A 24,299-nucleotide genomic window follows, 5' to 3' on the forward strand; every position below is an offset into this window, starting at 1 on the left:
TGTTGTGCAGAGTGCTAGGTAGACTATTAACATATCCAGCTCATTGTGTTTCAAGGAAAAAAGCAGAAAAGTGTTTCAAGAAAAACAGCATACTACAACCATAATGGCTGAAGAGACTCGCCATGTTAATACATCTTGTATGCCTTAGTTATGGAAGTATATTGATGACTATAGCTTCATATTAACTTCTATTTCCAGTGTGCTTTTCTGAACCAGATGTAAGGTTTTCTTACTTCTTCTATTGTATTCTCTATAGAACTGACGGTGGCTCCAAAGAAACTGTGTATCGATCAGACAACTTTATTTAGGCAATTGTTTGTTTTTAGACAACGTAACATTTGAGTACTTCTTTCATTGAAGCGAGACAACATTACATTTGAAAGAAGAAATAACACATTCTTCCTCTTACAAGCTTACAAGTTAAACTAAACAGCAATAAAACACACCGTTTACCATTCAACACACTCAGAGGTTTTGCTGCGACAGCTTTACTTGGTCTGGTATGACCAGTAGCTTATGGTGGCTAATGTTAGTAAACTCAAGATATTGCTGTATGACTGACACTATTGAGTGTGTACTTGTTAAATACAGTTTTTAAGTTTACCTCTATCCCATAATTGTAGTATCTCTTTAAATGAAAAAAAGGGATATCATATCAGCACCAGTATCGAACCATTTCAAACAATACTGTGCCTTAGAAACAAGAAATTATAATACTAAATGTACAAAACCTCAGTAAGTGGGCCAAGATGTGCATCTTTGATACTCATTTAACTCTCTCTCTCTCTCTCTCTCTCTCTCTCTCTCTCTCTCTCTCACACACACACACACACACACACACACACACACACACACACACACACGAGCACCTTGGTCCCCCAGACAGTGCTATTGAAGTCTTTAATCAAGACTAATGTGGAATGTCCCATACGACCACCATTAATCATTTGAAGCTGGCCAACTGTGCCATTGATCAATGCTATACATCAAAGCAGACCCTGCTGGCACAAGTCTGCATGTCTGTCCAGCTCTGTTTGCACTGTAAAACAAGTCAAGCCTAAAATATTGTATGTGACACGTCCATTGCCATTGCTCTTACGAAAAAAAAAGAAATATGACAATGAAAGAAATGAGAAAACATTTTTTAACCATGTTAAAAGGAGATGAAGAATGCGGGGTGCAGAAGTTAATATGCAACGGCATATAAGACTGTTACAATTGAAACAAAGCAGAGAGGCCGGTCTAAGTCACGTCCCAATGTGCTGCTCTGGTATAGAGCTGACAAAAAAAACTAAAAACGAACATTTACTGTGAATTGACTTTTTTGGCACAGACATTCACAAACAGGAACATTTTGAACTGAGTGCAGGGCTCTTCTTTTGACAACTGTGATATACTTTTGGCTATATCTTGTAAAAGTGACACAACTTTCAAGAGTCTGTGAAATACAGAGGCAGTCCTCTGCCTATCATATATATATTTCATTCAGACTGTTTGATCCCAGTGGCCGGCAAGGACACAAATCACCCAGGGAAATCAAACCCAGTCCAATCTTAGTCGTTTGTGTATGCAATGAACACCGATTTTACAAGGTGTACAAACAGAAAGAGACACGCACACTTACATTGGATGCTATCTATGGACACACTCTCTTCACACACACAGTGGACCCCCACTGATCTCTCTCCTCAGTAGATCTGTACTTGTCTTGCTGAAGCCAAGTTTTCTTGGGACAGAGCCAAGCGGCTATCAAACAGCAGTTTATTAATTGGATCTGGTAGCGTGTTTATATTGGTGAGGACTGAGATCATTTCACACTGGCCTTGGAACAGGTGTGCTCTGCAGCGGTGCCAAATGTGCAAACTGCTCGGGCTCAGCAGATTAAAGGAAAAAGGGATGAGCCTTCACAGAAAACCTGCCATAACTCAGCACAAAGAGGCACCACTTAATAAACTCTTGAGTTCTCTGCATTCAGATCTATTTGTGTTGTTCTTTTCCCCCTGAGGCCGCATCTGTTTACCTCTAAACCATCAATGTTTTCACCACATTTCTTCTTAAGTAGCATTAAAGTAAAATAACTTCCACACTGTGTTTTTCCTCACCTGCTTGTTGCAAGGATCCAAGGAATACCAAGCTCACACGAAGTTAAGTATTCATTAGATGCTATTGTGGACCATTACATTAAATGGTCCAACATGTTGGACATAATTTCATACATGTTCCCTGGTAATTTATGCTCAGAAATTTCATGATGATCTGGACTAGAATTAAAAATAAGGTTTTGAGGATCTGCTTGGCTTGTTAGTAGAATATGTGCTGTTTAAGTGGTTTAAGGTTTATTCAACATATTTCTTCATATATGATGAGAATGTGTTGCTTTAGGAACATCCCATACTGATGATCAAATTCAGTATCCAATCAAGACTATTTTTTATGGCTCAAAATCAGTAAAACCTGACCGCTGTGCTCCCAATTGGGCTCTATTAAAACACAAACCTTTTCTGTGCAGCCTTGCGGCAGTAAAATATAAACTGTAGAGTGGTATGACAAAATAAGACACTGCTATGAGGAATATGAAGATATCTACACTGACAGCATGTGTCAGCAAGTGAAGCTAGGAGAGCAGCTTTAGGCAGAAAAACATTGCGTACCACACCTTTAAAGTGCTGTTATTATGAAAACAGTCTTTTAACTTCTATATTTTGTTCTTGCTGGAGATGAAGAAAAACCCTAAACGGAACCATTTATCTTAATGCTGAGCAATTAAACTATCAAGCATATCTCAGTGACATTGGATTGGTTCAACTAACTTTAATGTACTTCAAGTGAGCAATGTTCATATGTTTAATGTATAATATATACACATTGGAGTGGGACTCAGTGTTACCACATACAAAATTATTCAGAAAAATTTCAAGGCATCCCTGCATCCTTAGCATTTTCCCTTCATGTGCCCTCATCTTTCCTTTTGACCCAGAATGAGCGGTTACAGCCTCGACAAAACAGACCCACATAGAGGTCAGAGACCACCTGTTCTGAGTTGGCTGAACTGGTGAAGCGATATCAGAGGACACATCTGGCCTGACAGGGAACAGGCCGGATGGGAATGGCAGCATGCTCGCTCCCGGGCCTCAGGCTGGTGACGGATGACTCACAGCTGATGCTGAGGTCAATAGAGGTCACATGGAGAACAGGGAATAGAAGGGTCAGTCAGGACAGTGTTTTTCTATGCCGAGTGTAATTTCTGGAGAGGAACATTATATTTATAGGATTTTTTTTGGCAAGTAATTTGAACTGTGTTAGCGAGGGTTGGCAGGGTACCTTGAGAAATAAGACAGGGGGAGAGGTGTGTATCTTTATCTGCTCACATAATAGACAGTTTGTTGCAATTGCTGCTTTAAATCGTTCTAGTAGTGGTTTTAGTTCAGAGTTGTTGGCTGTTACATGTCGGATGTACAAGAGAGAATGAATATGTGACTCACTAGTAGTTACACTTCTAAATACAGAAGTTGTTTTTTCATTTTCAAACTCCTGCTAAGGTTCTGCCCCTTGAAAAGGGGAAGCAGCCAGAAAATCTCCGCGGTCCGATTTGTGTTTGTTCTAGAGTTACCACTGATGGAGGTCGGACCAGTTGTGGACCAAGTCCATCATTCCAGTGTCAATATGTATCCCAAAGCAGCAGGGTAAAATATTATGTCTCCACTCCCTCTGAATGAGAAACATTGGCAGAAACAAGACCTGAGACAGCGATGCCATCACTCTTGTGAGATTGTAAATTTCCCCCGACACGTCACTTGGCCTTTACGCACATTTTTCTTCTGGCTTTACAGCAATCTTTCCTCTCTATATGAAACAGTTTGTACGTGAGTATGTGTGTGTATCTACATATTTATGAACCCAAACTGATCCTCACCCCTTGTTTCACAGTTCACTGTGTTATTTTCCGCAGTCTGGAAGGGAGTGGAGTGATGAGAGGGAAAGCAAAGAAGGGGAGGACAAGCATGTCCTCAGAGCCTTATTCTTTATCAGCTTTCATCTCTCTGCCCTTCAGAGAGACTGAACCATAAAAGAGTCCAGTCACTAGGGGACATATTATTTTTCCCTCCTTGAATACACTATATCATTGCCCAGACCCATACACCTTCTCCTCCTCTTGCATAAATAACTCCAGTCAGCCATAGCTGGGAGCATGGGTTTATCTATTGGCTCTGTGTGTGATTAACATAATAAATACTAAGTTTCCCCTGTCCCAGTGCTCACAATGAGCATGGAAAGAGAATTTAAGTAAATCAGAGGAGAACTCACTCATTTTTCTCCAGCAACAGGATCAGCTGTTCACCTTCCGCACGTACCAGCAGCTGGAGTGACGCAGGATAACTCTGAAACACAAGAAGATGATGAGAGTGTTGAGGTGGTGCCCGGATCTCACCCATCCTGCCATCAGCATTTGTGTGAAGCTTCACCTTACTTTGACGCGCAGGGTGTATACAAGGCAGGATGTGGAGAGGCACAATAGTGTTAGAGGAACAGGAAGAAAGCTTCCACATCCTACACTTCCCAAGTCTGTGCATGACACAAAAGTAGGTACATTTGACTAGTTTTCTATCTGTACTATCTCTTTAAAGTTAGACACCTTATGATTTTCATAAAATCAAATCAGCTTGACCTACTGCATGTCCTGTCATCAGTAAACTAAGCTAGTGAGCTGGAGGAAGCTGGAGGAAGCTAGCGAGCAAAGCAAAGAGTGGACAATCACAACACCAAAGCATCTGTGTGGAAGTGTTTTGGGTTCTACACTGTAGGGGTGTGAAAGTGCATGTCATTTCAAATTCATTGACCTTGATTTTTGGAAAAAGGGACAGCCCTAATATGGTTGTCATTTTTTCTGCAATAGTAATTCAATGCATTCACATTCAATAATTACCTTTCTATATAGTTGTTTTCATTGTTAGTGGCGGAGTTCGCCATTCCCGCACTGGATTCAAATCGCCTTCCTACGCACGAGGGATTCACGGTAAACAGTGCATGTATGTAATCCAGCTTAATTGATCTCATTGATAACAGCCTCACTGTTTATTGTTCACTCTCTTTACACCACATCAGAGCTATATCAAGTTACTACTAATGCAAACAGAACATCCTACTTTCTTTAGCAGAAAAGCTGTATTTCAACGCAGGAACAACTGCGACTATGCAATGATATTTCGGTGCCACTGATTTATGGCTGCAAGAACCCGGGAAATGAAGGTGGTGTGGAAGATTTCGCTCACAATGTCAAACACCATTTTGAGATTTAATCCTAAATCAAATCTCAAAACAGCAATTTCCCACCAAACAGCCCCAAGATGACTTGACGCTTTTCAGAAAATAGTTGTTATCAGAGTGAGGAAGTGTCCTTGCATCAGGACAGAAGCAAAGCGTATTCATGCCTGAGGCCCAATCATGTCGTCAGACCATTCTTACAACATGAACATAAAAATACAAGAAAAAGACAAAGAAAGACATGGAAAAATAAAAAAAGGATTAATGTATCCTAGCCAGTAGAGAGACAGAAATTGTCAGACATGTGCAGAGTGAAGAATAGACATAGATTTATGTATCATCAGTTGATATTTCAGACTGTGTCCTCTTTCACAGTGACATTTCTTATGTCTGCTGACCGCTGCCTTCAGGCCAATACTTTGCCAGTATGTGTGCAGCTCTGTCTGAGACTCAGCTTGTCTACGTTTGTGTGCAAGTGTGGCTGCAGATATGCGTGTGTGGAAAGTGGATGTCACTATAAATAATGACTCTGCAATACTTTACGACTGCTTGATAACCTTCCGTTGGCACAAGGAGCAGCTATATAAATCTGTTATCCAGGGAGGTTTAAGTCTTTAAGTGCAATAAGACAATCACCAGCTGCCCTAGCGGTCAGTTTAATTTGGGAAGGGTCAGTTTGCAGATAGCCTACTGTAAAACCAATGCATCTCCTCAACAAAAATGTCAGCAGTAGCTGGTGGTTACAAATATCTGATGGAATTTAAAACTGGGTGCTTAATTAACTCCATAAAGCTAAAAGTTCCTATTTTTTCCTCATGCTTACAGTATGTGTCATGTTCATGAAAAACATGCAATTAACATCACTGCCCCTCTTCTACTGACGGAGAGAGGAGCATAAGGCTGAAAAAAAAAAAAACACGACTCTCTCAGATGGTGACTTCCCTGCACCAGGAAAAAAATGTTTGATTGCTCTGGGAGTTCTCAACACCTACGCATTTCCCTCCTCTGGAAAAGTTTCCTCAAGTTGTGGTGGGGGATGCCGAATTTCAAACATTTTCTTTTCCGGCTGAAGTAGGTTGGACAGATTGGTTTGGAGAGAACTGAGAACACTGTACATGTGCATGGATGCCATCTTTTAATCTGGCATATATCTTACAGTGCAGGAAAGAATTGACACAATCCTCAAAAGGTGTTACAAGGCTGCTTCACGAGCTCAAATCTTTCTCACAGCGTCAGGTTTGTGCACTGCTGACTTGTAAATCTCACGAGTTTCAGGAATAATTTCGCAGTGTGTATCGCCTTCGGGGCAAACTCGTATTCAACAAACAAAAGAGGACGTATTTGAAACAAAGGAGAGGGAGCTAGCGAGGAGAGAAACCACAACAGGGAGGATAAACAGAGCTGAGGAAGGGACTTTCTACTGAAGAAAATCAAGCATGCGGGGAAACAGGTATCAGGGGAGGGAGTCATATACTGCGGTTATGTCAAACAAAAAGCCAGACATCTGTACTTGGCTGAGCTCTTGGAAGCACACTTGGAAGCCAGCTTATTAGCATTAAGCTAGTGCTGCTAGGTGGCCCTGTGAGTATTTACCCCGGCCGTGAGCTGGCAGAGAGGTCGACGCTCATTGCCCTTCAGCAGCAGAGGTACGGTGGTCTCATAGCGGTCTGGTTTCATTGCTTCCCCTCGCTGTTTAGCCTTGTCTGCACAACTTCCTGTAAAAAAGATCATAAGAACAGATTAAAAGACTTAAATGATGAAATTGAAAATAACACTACAAACATCACAGACACGTATACAGTATATTTTGTTAAACTGGCTTGCAGACAAAGGGGTCAGCGATATAGGTCAAAGCTGCTCTGTAATATCCTCAATAATTCAAGCACACCAATAATGTTTTAGACAGAAGAAAAAACCTGCAGTAAAGGTAGGGAAGCCTCATTCACATAGAACAGCACTACTAAAGATTGTGGACTGCTGAGAAAAAATAAAAGCTCTCGTTCCTGTGAGATGCGCTGTCCCCCAAAGGGCCTCTGCAATAGGACCACAGCCGCAGACAGAGCATCAATAATAGATGCTCTCACACAGTTTATGAGGAACTAAGCCTTTACAATATCTCCAGACAGGAATGGAGTTGAAAAAAACAAAAAAACAACTGGCGGGATGAAATTGTCCTTTCCACTTCTTGTTTACGTTTCCTCTTTCGCTTCATATAGTAGGTCAGAAACTGGCACTGCAGTCTGTTGCTTTTCTGTTTCCTCCTCTTTTCCACTTTCTCTCTTTAACACATTGTACTGCTCTTTTAAGCTCTTATTGAAGTGAAATTAGAAAAGTTAGAAGCCAATTATGCTAATAAGCCCTTAAAAGACTGCTCATTTGGGAGGCAAACAGTGTGGGATGTATATATAGCATAGGATGAAATACAATAAACCGGATCAGTGGCTTCAAGCAGAATGTGGGAATCATAGTTACAATTCCCTCTGCTCTCTCAGTGTCTCTCTCAGCTCTCCTCCTTCTTCTCCCACAGACAACTGAGGCCGTCCCTAATGCTCCCACGGCCTTACAGAGCATGTCTGTATTGTAGCAGGCCCAGCAGGCTTCCTGTGAAGCCCAATAAATGTTACAAACCCTGAGAGGAGCTGTGGAGATGGAGTAGAGAGGGAGTGGTAGAGGGGAGGAGAGAGGTTGTTTGAGGTTTCACACTCCTGCTATCACCAAAGGAAGACTGAGAGAACATGCTGCGTCTCCATTTACTGTACGTCTAAGGTCTAGGCCTGCTCCCTTATCCCTTGAGATACAAATGTAAAGCATCTGTTTGTCTGCATGTGTATGTGTAGCGTCATGCAGGGTACAACAAGAGTTCAGTAGTACACTGAGCAGCAATACTACAGTCTGACATATTTTGTTTACTCTTCCTCCCTCTCTCCTCCCAGCAGGAGATGTCTTCATTTTCAAGCACTCTTGTCTCTTAAAAGTCTGATGGTTCTTTTCTTTGAAGACGAAATTCAGCGACAACTCCTGCATTTCTTACAACTTCAAACAGTCTGTGACGGCGATTGCTCTGAGCGCGCGCTGTGGCCCAGACTCTCCATTTATCCACAGCGCATAATAAGCTAACAAGGGCATAAAAGGGACCTCCTATATTTAATGGGGTATTTGAACATGTGCCGATGGTAGTTTGTTGGTTTTAGTGGTGCATGAAAACCGTGTTAGACAGACGGAGCAGCATGACTGAGACCACAGGCTGCGGCGAGAGTGCCATTAAAAAGGAGCTATAAAAGGAAAGTCAAGCAGACGTCTTGTTAATAAAAGACTTCAACACTTCCACTGGTGTCCCTCGCAATTCATTTGGACGAATGAGCTCGTCTTAATTAAACCATACCAATGCAGAGAGGAAAATAAAGCAAGGGTACGCTCGAAACAAACTAACTTGTCAGCATGCCATCAGAATGCATCCAAGGGCAAAAGTGTTTATAGATGTTTTGAACGGTCACGCTCGAAAACAGGGCAAAAAGCCCGCCGTCATAGAGGAGGGGGAACACGCAATGATTTGCACACTTTTGGACAATCTTTCCTCAAAGGTATTCATGGTGTTGCACTTGTTTGTTCACATGGAAAGTAATGGAAGTAGTTGAGTGAAGAATAAAAAGGAGATCTTCAGAGAGAAGTTCTGCCTACATTCTCACTTCTGCACACTTGCAATGTGATGTGGGAATGCTTGTTTGATTGTTGGTTTCCAAACATTACAATAAATGTTGTGACCCCCCCGAGTCGGGGGTTTCAAACACTGTTCAACGGTCTGACAAGCACATTGCTTGAAGCATACTGACCCCTTTAATGTGTGAATTAATGTGTATGTGCACTGTGTGTGAGCTGCATGCTGTATGTGAGTTTGTCAAGGTTTTTTGTGTGCACCAGGCCTCAGTACAAGCTGGATGAAGATTAAAGTTTATATGCAACATCCGTCATTGCTCCCCAAAAAGAAGCATTCCCTTCAAACAGCAAAGAAATATGACATTCATGATCATTCTCATGGGCTTTATCCTCTTTGGGAACCTTTGAAATTCAAACTAAAACTGGGTTAATCCCATATGTTTTCTGGAGAGTATCTTGATTGCTAAGCCAACCACAGTTGTATCCCCACATTGGACACAAGGGAAAATCAGCTGCGGGTAATACATCTAAAAAACACAAGTCTGTTTGGCAGCCAAAAACATCTCCCCCCCTCTCTCTTTAAATAGCCTCAAAAGCCAGATCTCTTTTAAAGCTAACTCCATTTTGATGATCTAACAAGGATGATTCTTCTCTGCTGTTCCACCCCGAGCCTGAGTGTATTGCTAATTAACGGTTAGGTAATGTGAATTCAAACAGGGGCTGGTGTCCACTTTTCTCAGCAGGGAAGTGACACAGTCAGCAATATAAACAAACAAAATGAGCCGCAATTACATCAGTCAAACGGAGGGCACTGCTGGACTCAGGACAAAAATCAACCTTCTTACATACATTTACCTGCTGCATCAGACTTTCACATTTATTTGTATATTTATTTATTTATCTTTTTTGAGGAGAATGGGGTGTTTATATAAATGCAACTATAAATGCATAAATAATATGTTGAAAAATGCATATGTGAAGCATTATCTGCGTTCCCTTTAGTCTCTAGTAGAAACAGAATAGATGCTTTTTATTCACAACTAATACTGTATCTGCTCAAGGAAGGTCAAAACAGGAGGATGAAGGACATGTGGGAGGCAAGGTGATCAGGGAGTACCACAGAGACCGAACGTCACAGTGGGACTTCAGTGACCTCCTGCAATCTGGTTAGCCTAAAGTATTACTTGCATACAAACTATGTACAACATATGTGTGTATTTCAGGGAAAAGAACAATTATTACACCTGACAGGTTTTGATTTTTAGCATAGGAATAAAAACCAAACCAGGAACAAAATAATCTCACCACAATATCCCACAATCAAAAGTTCCAGAGCAGATACAGTACTACATTGACCTTGTAAGTGATATTATTTTGTCATGGCAAAAGAAAATAGTGAAAACCCGAGCTGACATATTCAAAGAGCTTGTTTTGTCCTACCAATGGTTCAAAACCCAAATGTACTACTATCGTTGAGGAGCAAGGAAAACAGAAAATATTCACATTTGAGAAGCCAGAACCACTTGATAGTTTTGCTTTAGAAAGACTACATGACTATTTTGTTATCAAAATTGATGCAGAATAATTCTCTGTTGATCAACTTATCAATTAATCGAAGTTGAAGCTGTTCAGTAGTGTTGATGCTTTGTGAACCCTACAACAAAATTGTGTGTATTCAACACAGACAAAATAGGACCTTTTATGTTACAAACTGCCAGATAACCTGTCTTAGCTGCTTTTAACCACGCAGGCCTGGTCTCAGCAGCTTTCAACTGAGGCCAAATATAAAAACGAGGAAAGACAACAGGGACCCCGGAGACATGACTTTGAAGTTATTTCTCAACTCAGAGAACAGACCTTTAATAACAGCGGATCAGAGGATAAGAACTCTGATTATGGATTTGATAATGAGGAAGGTTTAACGTTCAATATCTGCACGGCAGCTTCAAAAACCAGCCCTCTGAGCCTTCAGTCAAACCCCTGTGAAGCGTCTGTGAATGCCCTCAAAAGGTGAATCTCCAGCAACTCACAGGAGGAACCTCTTTTAGTGAAGAAAAGAAAGATGAAGGCACCACAATTACACAGGAGGACAAATGTCTTTTAAAAAAAAAAAAGGGTTTTGTGCCAAAACGATGACAAGCAGCACACAGCAGAGGTGAGTTCAACTGTTGCAATTTGATTCGATAGAAATCTGGCTCTAACCCAGAACCATTTCTGGGAGTGCTTACTGTATTGATCATACATATTGATCATAAAGTGGCAACGTACTGAGACAAGCTGAAACCAGTGCATGGAAGTGAGATAGGCGTGATTATCAGCACGGACAGTTTTGTTATTTTTTTAATTTAATGAATCTTTTTTCATTGACTGACATGTTCATAAAATAAATAAAACAAAATAAAAAATTGGAGCACATTAGAATATAATAGAATACAATAGTTCTGCAGTGTTGTGAAGCTTATACTGAAATTTCTGTTGAGAGAGGTTTCAAGAGATGTTGATTCAAATCAACAAAAAAATAACATTACACATCATAAGCTTCACACAAGTACTGTTTATTGTAGGGATATCTATTGTTTAACATTATATGTGGACAGGAAGTACAAGACGGTTGGTGTTTAAGTGCTCTGATTCGTTGCAGATCTTAGTGTCTTCTTGTTTTCTTACTTCTGTCTCAGATGCTCCAGGTTCTACATTCTCTTTCACAAGAAATCTGAGGATTAAAGACGCTACAATGTTTTAATCTTTTAGGTCAAAGTGGAACAAAGGAGCTCTAGAAAAACACATTAGTGGAGCTTTCTGTATACAGCATACATATAATTACTGATTCTGTATGAAAACACCTCTGACCTAAATACAGCAACGGATGCTACACCTACATTGTGCCCTCAGAAATACAGAGCCCTTAACAAAGAGAATGGCGAATGAGGCCGCTTTGAAACACAGTACAGCTCATGGCCATCTTAATAGAGTCGTTCCTGGAAGTAAAAATTACATCAAACTACTCCTTCAACATCAATTAGATTGTGATACCTGTGAGGTTGTCCTGACATTTATCTAATTAGCAGGAAGTCAGAGTCACTCAGAGAAATGGAAAGACATCAACATAATTTTTAGGACTGTCTACCATACTACAGGTTGTTACAGTGAGTCTTGTCACAGTGTGAAACTCAGCACTAAAATGAAGCCTGGGTTTCCTTTCATAACAAACACTCTTCCTTCCAGCACATCAAAGAGAGCATTTTACAATTCCTCCTGTTAAAAGGCTCCTGATGAATTTTTATAAACAGTAAAAAAAAAAGCCCTGGTGCTGACACAGCTCATCTTCAGTATGATGTTCCTAGAGTAATGAAAGACATGCAAAAGTAGACAGCATTGTTTAATAAAGGAGTGCGCCTGTAGCTCTCTGAAGTGCTAGCTGCTTTGCTACATATGAATTGATGTTTGATGCTAGAAGCAACTTAAAAGAAAAGACTCTTTCAACTGATAAAATAAGTCATCCAGTGAAACATATGTATCGGCTTCTTTTCTCTGTAGTAAATGTACAAATTTATATTTCATCTCTGCGTTTCAGCTTGAGCAGTAATGAACTGGCGAGCTTACACTATGTGAGTTCATGTTCTCCAGCAATAAGATGGAAATTACAGTACATTCAACAAGACACTGGCCAGAGCTGTAATTTCCAGGCACTTGCAATGTTCAAAGACAAACTCTGAAAGCCCTCTTGAATTTTTTTTTTTACATGTTTATTATATTTATTTAGAGAGGGTGTAAAACTATGAAATTATGTTTCTGCCTTACTCCATGTCGGTTGTCTACTGAAGTAAAATGCTAATTTAGTACTTTTTCCACCCCTGAGCTCCTCTACCACCAGCGTTGTGCATGGACGGCAGAAAAGGATCTCTTGGATGTGGCAGGTTGAGCAGAATCAAGAAAAGAGGTGGGTTTGCATCAACATCATGAGCTTCTTATTTCTCGTGGAAGAGACCAGTCTGAGAGACAGAGAGAAAAGGGGGCTAAGAGGCACACAGAGAAACAAAAGAGTCCCAAAGCTGTTCGCAGTTGAGAATTTGAGTGTCCCCTTATTGCCTCATTTCAACTATCCCTTCCTCTATCAACTCCCTTATCACTCACTTTCCCCCTGTGGTGACACACTGGAGTAATGAGTGCTGAAGTTGAGAAGGTGTTAATCCTAGATGTAGGACCCCCCAGATCCATTCCGAACAGAACAGCTCATTATTGGCCTGATAGAGTCAGCTACGAGGTCAGCGGCTGACAGTGAAATAATTGTAATAGGAGACTTCTCAGGGTGGGTTAGTGAGATTTGCTTGCGTGTCCCATTCCCATCCTGTGGGAGCAACAGTGGAAAAGCCAATTCCCATCTTGTCTTGCACAGATTTGGGCATTATGTCTCAGAGCTGTGGGGATTTCAGCTTGGAGGATTTGGGGATTAACAGAAACTTATCACACATGCTGGGTCACCCAGCAGCCATTCGTAGGGGAGACCGGGTACCAACAAATATGGATTTTCAGCCATACGTTAGTTGGTCAACCACTTTGGTCCTATCCCAACAACTATTGCATGAATTTCCCAGAGGATGAACCCTACTGACTTTGGTGACCCTCTGACGTTTCCTCTACTGCCTTCTTGAGATTGACATTTGTGGTTTTGAGTGAAATGTCTCCACAACTATTGAATGGATTTTTTCAATACTTTGGTTTGTGACCAGATACTTGCAAAACTAATATCATTCCCATTTCTTTCAGATGTACTTTGTGTTCAGTGCTAATTGGCAAATGTAGCCTGCTAACACTCTGAGCTAAGATGGTGAACATTATAAAGCCTAACATTAGCATGTTGTAGATACATTATATTCATCCAAAATATATAATATATAATAACCTCTTGCTCCTATTATGTGTTTATATATAATATAAACACATAATAGGAGCAAGAGGTCCCAGATTGCTGTGGGCAAAGCACAACTAACCTCTGCCTCACAGGTCTTTCTTTACAAAAGCTGTTCACTTCATTTAATACCCTCTCAAAACAGCTCCCATTCCCTCCATCCTCCACCCTCCAAAAGCTTCCACAATATAAAGGCTGATGGTTTAAGAGCATGGCTAGACTCCAATCAAGAATGTCTCACAGTAAATACAGACACAGAGGTGCGATGACCTTTCTATTGTGAAATAATTGATGTAGGGAGACCTGGTGGTTCGGCCCGCTGTGCAACTGTGAATTACATTGTTGCATCAGTCCACTTACTTGTTCCGCCCTCACTCTCATCCAAGCAAAACTTAACATTTTTTGAGAAGGGCGCTCTGTCAAAGAAAAAGAAACAAACAAGGAAGCTGTTCTGAAGAATTCAAAGAAAAAGAAACAAACAAGCAACCGCTGTTCTAAAGAATTCATATGCTCACCATCTCTTTTGTGTAAGCCAAAAATACTCCCTGTTTCTTCTGCTACACCTCTAGCCTCTCATTCATTTTAAAGTTGAGAACTGACGAGTGCATGTGTGCACCCCTCGCACATTCAATATCTGCCTTCATCCTGCAGTCTAGCATAAATATCAACAGCTTGCTGTTCACAGATATTTTGTGACAGCAGTGACTCCGTGTCCCCTTCCTGCTCTACATCAATTCATTATTCCTTTCTTCCTCTCTTCGCTCCACAAAATTTCAGAGAAAATTGTCTATTCCACAAAATATCTGAGCTTTACATGAAGTATGACACATTCAATCACTGCGGTAAATGGATGAGAGAGGTAGGTGTCTGCCTACACACCTGTCTGTTTTGGTTTTCTGGAAGCTGATACAGATCAGGAGGAAATGCACCCATCCTCATCCATCACACCCATGACGGACTGCTGTCTGTCAGGTGGCGGTCTGCAGCTCTGTTGTTGTCTGACACCCAGATTTTCTCACAGTTTCACGATACACCCCCCCCCACCCCCCCTTCTCTCTCTCTCTCTCTCTCCTCGTCCCTTTCTCAATCATGACATCTGGGATTGCTCAGAGCATTATTCCATGTGTGCATGTTAGTTTCTCAGATTATCACACAGCAGTGAGCATCTCTGAGCTGTGCATGCTGCCGGTTTGTGTGTGTTGTGTTGCCGTCTCATAACATCGGCTTATCTATTATATCTGTGATCCTGTCATCCTCGGGCAGAGCGGCACGTGGTGAGCAGGAAGAAGCTAAATCACATTGATGGTTATAATGACCAATGATGCTTAACAGAGGGAGACATTTCTAACTGTGTCTGTCGTTCCCTCGTGGCCAACAAATCAATGCCAGCCTGTCCTCAAAATGTCAAGCGACAGCCACCCCAAGGGTTTGAAAGACAGACCAGGGTGAGGTTATTTCCTAAATGGCTTGAGCAGAAAGGGGATGTTTTAATGTGGATGGCAGCCATACGTCAGCGTTCTACCACAGACCGGAGGATGGGTGCGGGTTACATGCCAGGAAACTGTGCTGAAAGGTGGGCTTTGCACCTGAGAGACTAAAGGGAGTGTGAGTGTATTTCTGTGTTTCAGGGCGCTCAGGGAAGGTTTTATTCTCCTCTCCGCCAGTTTGTTTAGACAACACAGACGTTCTAATCTTTCTAATTAATTCTGTCTGACGCTGCGGTTTGAGCAGATAATATCCTCAAATCTAATCCAGGTCATTTGGTTCTGTCTCTAATTATTTATTGAGTTTCCTCTGCCCGTAAAAAGAGATCAGACCAGAAAACCAGTTGATATGCAGAGGAGACACAAAGAGAGACAGACAGAGACAGAGAGCCACAGAGAGAGAGTGATTCATCAAAGATTTGTAAACACAGCCTGCTTGATTCTTGCCCTTATGGGACTGCTTTTATTTTTACTTTTAGCTTTTTTAAAAGCTAATGAGCAGACAGCCACTTCAACTACTGACCACCTGATTTTAACTTTGTAGATCCTTTCATAGACTGTTTTTCCCAAATGTAATTGCACCAACATTTATACAGCGGCGGCTCTTTTAATCTTACTTTAAACAATAAATGTGTTACTATTCTGAGATTCACTCAAGAAGCCTTCAGTCAACCTTTTGATAATTTCAAGGGCTCTTTCTGATGTTAAAATAGCAACAAACCAGCCTTTTCTTTCAAGTTTTAGGAAGACGGACAATATGACACAGCGAAATATTGTAAAGGCCATTTGAATGCTACTTTGGTACCCAACAACTGACTCTATGCTTTCTTTTGATTTCCTCATTGAAACCTACTGTTGACTTTTACAGTGCTTTCACTTGTTGAATTTTTCTTGTGAAAATACTCAGAAGTGCAGTATTACTGGCTTCAAGGCCAGAATATACTCAACATGATACTTTCAAAATCCCTCCGGAGAAAGTCCTTATTATCTGACGCATCACTTACTTCAGTAACTGCAAACACAACACAGGTTTTGAACTCCATCCAGGTAGCTGATTGCAGCTGAGTGTTCTGGCACTGGAGGACTGAATGTCAGTCGGCTCTGGTCCATACACGGTTCCCAGATTTGGCTGAGTTTTTGGGGGTACGGACTTTTGGGGTAAGAATTTGTTTCAGTTAGCAGCACTCAGGCTAGCTCTGGGCAAGTGTCAACTCATGTCAACCAGTTGTGCTGGATTTGGGACACTGTTGAGCCTTGACATTCTGGCTAAATGGATACCTACCACACTTAACATACATCCTGAGCTGCCGATTACTCCCAGGCGTCTTGTTTTCCTGCTGATGAATACCTGACATTCTCTTCCATTAATGTGTAAATTTATCTTTCACCTATACTATACCTATACCTAATTTATTAATTCAAAATTAGGCAAAAAGTCCTTCAAATGAAATGACAAAATACATGATTTGTAAGTGCCTTTCAGAACAAAACATATACAGCAAATATGATTTGATTTGACGCCCATATGCACAGTACGAAATTATTTGACAGCACCTTTAAAGACTGTAACAAAGCACTGTTGCAAAAATTCAACCATTTTCTGACTTGACATCACTGTGGTTAAGATTTGGTTACGTTTAGGCACAAAAACTACAGTTAAATATTAAGGTTAGGGAATGATCGGTCATGGTTAAAAGAAATTAACGTGGTCGTCAGTAAGAAATGGGAAGTGGGACTTTGTGGCTCTATACCAGCGTCACACTATTTCATAATTCTTACAGCCGCTTGAGGGATTTATCACTAAAACTCGGGAGGACAGTCTCAAGTTAGGATCCACAATCATCATGACACTTTTAAACCATATGTTTTTGTTACGCTTTTTGCCTTACAGCACATATTAGCTACTTTTTTAAAACTCTATTATTGAATGACATGTTACACCAATCCAGACCATTCAATTTAAGCTAGACAAGCTAGACCATAAATAAAATTCAATTGAATACTCCTGGGTCTACTTTTTCTATCTACAGCTCCTGTTATTCCCACTTTGCCATCATTAAACAAAAAAAATCAGTAGAATTTCTGAAGTGAAAAATGCTTTGTTTATTTCTATATCTATTTCCAATTAGATAAACCGATTAAAACCATGTTTTAGGAGAACTGAGGGAGAGTCTGCCTCAAGGAAAACCTCTCTAGCTTCCTTCTGGCTCACAAACTACAGCATGATAAAGACATTGTAGTCTCCAGCGAGGTGGAGGGAAGCCATGACAAACATTGCAGAGAGAAGCTGAAGTCAATATCCTGCTGACATCAAAGAGGTGGTATGTACTGCCCTATTTCAATACTCGCACTACCCCTTCAAACTATTTTTACTCCCTGCATTCATACATCAGCTAACCCTCTGAGTGAGAGCTCTAATGACCCCATATTGAGATGATGTGAGTGGTGAACATCTCCTGAACTGCATCTTTCTATTTCTATTTTCAGGGAAGCTTTGCTATATCAGGACTTGTGAGCATTGTGCACCTATGGCTCCTTCTCTAGTTTTAGCAATACACTTGGTAGGGGCAGTGTATGTCTTTGAATCACCTGAGATTAAGAGATAAGAGAGATAAGTTATGTAGAGTTGTTTTCTTAACCTTATCTATAATTACAGCATGCTGGATCCTGACTTGCCAACTTCAAGATCCACAAAAAACAGTTTGACAGTCCAACACATTCCAACCATAATAGAGAGTTTTCCAGGGGGCTGGCCTCCCTCTCCAGTCACATTTCTGTTTTCCCATTCAGTGCCATTCTCCTCTAGTCCACCAGGAAGGCCTCAGGCTTTCCCTCCTTTCCCCATCACCTGACTGCGCCCCACCCAACTACACACCTGTTCCCACTTCTCATCAGCCCTGAGGTCACCTGAGCGTCCCCATCCATCTCCCCACCTGCACCTCATTTATCAGCATTCACTACAAGTTTTTTACCAGTTCACTTCCTTTGTCCCCTGCCAGATTGTTAAGTGAAATTGCTGTGTGCTTCATGTCTTGCTGTTTTTCTGCTGTTCCTAAGACCAGTTACCTGCCATTTTTGGACTTCTGATTTTTGCTTGCACCTTGTTGAATCTGTTTGCCTGTTTGGACTGCCTTCTCTTGTTTTGACCCTTGCTTGTCTCACTGTCCTGTAAGCCTTTGAACCTCATTGTGTGAAATAAATCATTAAACTGCACCAGTTCTGTCTCAGTTGTCTGCATTTGAGTCCTGTCCCCCGTGTCCTGGTTACCCTGCTAGCATCAGCCGTGACAGGGTGGATCTGTGAGGGTGTGTCTTTTTTTGTTGTTGTCTTAATCTTTGCCATTTTGTCTACGTACTACATACACAGCCACACACACACACTAACGCACAAACCATTTGTATCCTGGCACATGCGCTGTCCCATACACACAATACCCGGGTTATCACTGGCTTATTCATTCAGCAGATTAAGTTTAGCTGCTGAATAATAACATCCTGTTTGGTTCATGTTTACAACCTAAAGACAAAGCTGTATCCTCCTGGATGTTAAACTCATCTATCCATCCTGGCACTTCCCTTTATTGTTCCATCTGAGCAGACAGATAGATCTAAATAAACCCTTGCCCCCCCATATGCATTTCCCACATGTAAAATGAACAGCCAGACAATAAAAGGGGCTGTGTGAGAAGAGAAATGTCAAAAATGGTGTGCAACATAGGTATTTTAAGTGTCACATCAAGTACATCTATAAAGATGAGGGAGATTAGTCCTTTAACATATTGGAATTTCTGTAAACTACAACAAGGTAACCCTACTATAAAGACAAAGCTACTCACACAGTATGTACGCTGATGAAACATAATAGAAATCCAGTCCAAACACTCAAAATCAAAAAATCATGTTCAGTTGAGCAGACTGGGGTTCAACATCTGCAGCACTGCAAGAAAATCAGCCAATTGACTAATAAACAGTCATGTTGCCTACTCACCCTCATGTATATTGTAAACCGTGTTGTCAGCATTTTGTGTTGCCGTGCAGAGGCACCAGACGCAGAAAGCGAAGATCAGAAAGGCAAAGTTCTTCCGCCGCCTCCAGGTTCTCATGATGCCCGGGCTCGGTGGGGTGAAGCCGGGGAAAGCGCTCCGGTCAGACTGCGTTATTAATGCAGCACGACCAGACACACACAGGTGACAGGATGGAGTTCAAAGCAGTTCACAGTGGGTGTAGTGGCGGAAAGACGGGTGGAGAAAAAAAAAGAAAAGAAGCTTCACCACCAAGACTCCAACGAGATGCGGCAGACTGTCATTTCAAGAAAGAAGCTGTCAAAAACTTTTCCTTCCTACACCAGACGTTTGGCGGACAACGGTCTGGGGAGAAACGGACAAACATGTGTTGGCTGAATGTTTTTTGTGAGGATGTGCTGCTCATGTGATAGGGGGCATGGCAAGGAGCGCTGGAAAAGACAGAGTGAGAGGATGTTGGAGAGTACTGAAGAGGGCTTGCCATCCCCTCTCGTACCGGAGCAGCCACACTTCGCCATGTGCGCTTCGGACTCCGCTGGGTCCTAAAGTCGGACAAATCCAATGTTAGGGATCTCATCCATTCACCCACTTAATGCGTGTTAGGGAGACAGAATAGCTATTTGGTAGACATTGTCTTCTTTCTGCATGGAGGTGTATCAATGGCTTCAAATTAAAACATTTCTTTATTGTAGACACATTGCCAAACATATTATACAGTAAACAAGAACTTTATCATATAATCTTGTTTCAGTCTCAACTGCTCTCTGGTGTGCTAAAGTGTGTTGTTTTGGATCTAGTGGGTCTAGTGGGTCCACAGTGGCTCAAGATGATCGACTCTTCCTCGAACTCACTCTTTCTAAAATATGATGGATGCAGCTTCACACACACAACCGAGTAAGATACAAAAAAAAAAGCTTTGCAAAGAGCACTTCTCTAGGCAGTTACCTAGTTTGACTATGACACTGCTTGGGATGTAATTGCTGGAAAATATAGTGTGAAACAATATGATGAGTTGGAAATCTATGCATGTACTCTAATTGGATTACAAGCTGACATTTCAAAAAATGTTAAGCTTTTAACCTGTTGAACCCTAAAAGTATCTTTTTCGATTTTTTCAATTTCAGTGTGAATATTGTATATTTAAAAAAGTATTCAGTTATCAAAATGGTGAGTCATTCTTCATTTTGATATACCCCTAGGATGAGAGTGTCTCTTCTGTCTCTCTATCTCTGTGTCCAGACATACACACACACGCACACATACACACAACACACGCACACACACACACACACACACACACAAACACAAACACACACATTGTCATCACCCTGGCCGCATCTGTGGCTACCTGGTCTGGTTTAGTCTAATCTTTTTTAGTATGTATACGCTGCAGGCAAAATAGTCACAGATGTCTCTGTGCAGGCATCAGTTCACTCCACATCTCCACTGAGGCTACAAACTGCAAAGAAAAGAAAAAAAATTGCAGTGCTTTGCCTGAGCTGACTTTGAGTTATGTCCTTAAAATCCCACAGTGTCTTAGTGTGTCTGTGTATCTTTATTTTCTGTCTGAGGAGTTTTATTAAAATGTACACCCAGAAAAACCCTTATGTCTGTTGTTCACTTGTATCTGTTTTGTCTGTGTTATTGAATGACCCCCTGGCTTTTCTTGCCTGTTGCTCACCCTGAGTATCTTCAGTGAAAACAATTTCAAGGCCCACATACAGTACATATTGTATATTTTAATTGGGAAGACTATGTTACAATCACAATACTAGAATAGAGAGCCACTGCTAGAAAGAGACGGCCATGAGGTTAGATGTTCAGATAATATGGGTGCCAGTGAAATGACTAATGACCAAACTCTGACTAAACACTCTGCTTCAATGTACACAATTAGCCCTGTAAGCTCAGCCAGCATTCTCCTTTCTGAGCTCAACATATCAGCCTTACCCTCAGGGCATCTCAGTCAGCCATGGCCATTGGGAAGCCAGTCGAGGGGCCTCCGAGCACATAGTCCACATTATGCGGAGATAGCAATGTGACATACAGACACATGATGTCTCAGAGAGAGAGAGGCTGACTGACAGGAGCCCTTCTCCACGTATACAACTGCCTGTCAGTCTGTGCTCATCGTCTGGAACCAGCCTACATGGCAGGAGAGCACTTTTCCCATGTGGATTACTCTTTTAAATGGCATTTCTGGCATCAGTAAAGTCAGTGGGTAACAATACTGTTTACTACATAGGTTGCTTGCTGGATGCAAGAACGTTGCAGTACATGGCAGCTAGTCCATCATTTCCATACTGGAGGAGAATGAACTGCAGGAGCAGACTAATTCAATCTTTATTAAACATTTAGCCTAGCATTTTGTTTGGGATTTAAAACACTGTCAGTATTTACTCCAGAGCAAACCCCACTCACCAAAAGTCTGCCACAGTATGTATTTATACAGTGTGTTTGTCTGAGACCTGCGGCACATGTCCTTCCCCTGCTCTCCCCTCATCCCAGCAGGCTCTGTTTAAATGCCACAGAGATGTCAGTCACCTTTGCAGGCTATATGTGGACTGCGGTCCCAGGCTGTGCTCAGAAGTCTCCTCTCTTATTACAATGTCATCTCTGGTTTGGAGCTCTGTGACAAAGGCCCCTTTCACAGGCACTGCGTGTCTCCTGAGTTCGATTAGCTTGGAATTCCACTGTTCCGGATGGGAGGTTCCAGAGGCCTCGAGGCAGACGTGAAGCCAATGACGAAACACGGTTCTCCCCTCTTCCACTTTATAAACACCTACAGTACTGTACCAATGACAGAGTCAAGGTGCTTTGCTCGGAGCACCGAGACTCAATTTCCTGGAAAGTGACACCACTACTACACAGAATGTCCTTGGAATGCTTTTATTTCTTTTTGAGATACTTGAGATATAGTAGAAGAAAATGAGGTTGTGAATAAGGAATCAAATCATTAGGAAATAAAAGAGTAGACAGATTTCATCGCTTTAATATTTCAACTGTTAAACCATGTCATTTTTTAATTATAATATGAGTGTGTCAGTGGTAGGTGAGAACAATTAACATCATATACAATTTTGAACTATAGAATAATTTAACAGTATAAATTTGGTAGACAAAGGCGCTTATTTTGCCGTAATCTGCCAGTGTGACATGAGCAAAAATATCTAAATGTGTCTTTGTTACATGTCAAATCAAATCATATAGGTAAATACTGGTGACAAATACTGAAAACTACTCTAAACTTAACTTCCTGTCAGCCTGATAACTGCAAAGGCTCGTTGACAATGTCAGAAAAATCTAATTTTTGCTTCCTGTTGTTGCATTACTTTGCAAGCAAAGATACAACAGGATATTTAACATCGAGCCTTAATAAAATGAATACATATGCACAGGCATGGCAATGACTTGCACAGAAGATTGAATTGAATACAAAGTCATATTTAAAATACATGGAGAAAACTGAAGAGCCAGAATGATCTGTGAATTTACTCCATTTGCCTTTCACTGTCTCTCGTTTATCTTTGCAGGACCTGGTCCAGAAGTCTCTGCAAAACAAGAAAAACAACAATGGTAGTGATAACTTCCTGCCAAAAGATAAAAAACACATCTATCTGCACTCAGACCTCCCTTCCCTCAATCTCTTAAAAGCAGCTCTGCATCACACAGGAGCGTCTCCTGCTGCTAAATTGGCTTTCACTTCCATCAGCCTCACCCTGAGGTGTCCAAACCCAGGTAGGGGGAATAATTCTGGCTTGCTATCTGACCAAACACCCCGCTATGCAATCACCCTCCTCTTACAGTACTACCCAACAGCTGGAATCTCATTTCAGCAGGCATTCAAAACCACCCACTCTCTATCCCTCACTATCAGACCCCGCTGTGACTCTTCTCTGGGCCCTACCTCTCTGTGTGTGTTGGAGACTTTCTGACACCTCTAAAGCACACACAACTTGGTGTTTATCTGGGAGGAACACACTCCTTTTCTCCAAATCTCACTGTGGTTGAGCCTGGCTAATAGCTTCATTTGAGAGGTGGCAAGGTCACGCTGGCAACGTAACAGTTGCGCCTGCTCCATTTCCCCAAGAAATAAAATATTCTCTTACAGAGCCATTTGACGTCACACTATGCTCTGTAGTTGCTGGCTGTGTCAGTAAGGCACACAACATCGATTGTTCCTTTAAAATGAAAATTGTTGGAGGCCTGAGGCAAAGCAGTTCCCAGTTTACCTACACATTGAGAGAAGCCAATGATCTTGAGATCATCACAATTATCTGTAAAAGATTGGAGACATCTCTTCACATTTTTCACATCTCACCTGACTGACAGCCAATTCATTGTTGCGGTTAGGTTATTATGGGAGAGTGAGCAAAGGCTCACCCACAAGTGAAGCTGGATGGATCTGTTTGACACTGCATGTCCTAAATATATCATTCATTTGCCACATGCCCCTCACTGTTGGAGGACGTGATACTGCTTGTTAAAGCAGGTCCTCTGCATCATGTCAGCAGGGCCTAGAATAAGTAATGTTTAGTTATTTCTGCGTGAGCTTAGGTTTCTACAGTGCTGAAAGTTATAAAGAGTGAAATGGGCTTAGTTGTGATGCAGTAAGGGCTTAATTTGACATGAGTAATAAGAAGATTCTTTAGAGCTTCCTGATCTGATTTTGAAGAAAACACCAGTCACTGAAAAGTAACAGATTTCACATGAAATAAGAGTATAAAAATGAATAGACCTGAATGTTGAATGCATATTTATTTGGGCCAGTGTGATAAATGACAGAGGATCTGGCTTTAGCAGTCAAACAGTGACCTCTGCTGGACGATATCAAACCATGTTTCCTTTTTTCCTCATGAGCGATACTAATGTACAGACTCCTCTTTGAATTACATTAAATAAAAAATGAAACACTTTAAACACTTCATTTAAATAAAATAAAATGTTGTACCTAACCACTGCCTACCTC

General features: G+C 41.3%; 1 protein-coding gene across 1 annotated transcript in view; it reads right to left on the reverse strand.

Annotated features, from left to right (window-relative positions):
* Positions 1 to 19,411, reverse strand: part of adam12b (ADAM metallopeptidase domain 12b) — a 71,938-nt gene extending 52,527 nt beyond the window's left edge. The window contains exons 1-3 of the mRNA XM_070915573.1: positions 19,297 to 19,411; positions 6,856 to 6,977; positions 4,306 to 4,379 (exon numbers count right to left, since the gene is read on the reverse strand). Coding sequence (XP_070771674.1) covers positions 4,306 to 4,379; positions 6,856 to 6,977; positions 19,297 to 19,411 — 311 coding nt within the window. The remainder of the gene's footprint in view (positions 1 to 4,305; positions 4,380 to 6,855; positions 6,978 to 19,296) is intronic.
* Positions 19,412 to 24,299: the final 4,888 nt, after the last annotated feature.

This window comes from Enoplosus armatus, chromosome 12 (assembly GCF_043641665.1).
Source record: "Enoplosus armatus isolate fEnoArm2 chromosome 12, fEnoArm2.hap1, whole genome shotgun sequence".
Taxonomy (NCBI): domain Eukaryota; kingdom Metazoa; phylum Chordata; class Actinopteri; order Centrarchiformes; family Enoplosidae; genus Enoplosus; species Enoplosus armatus.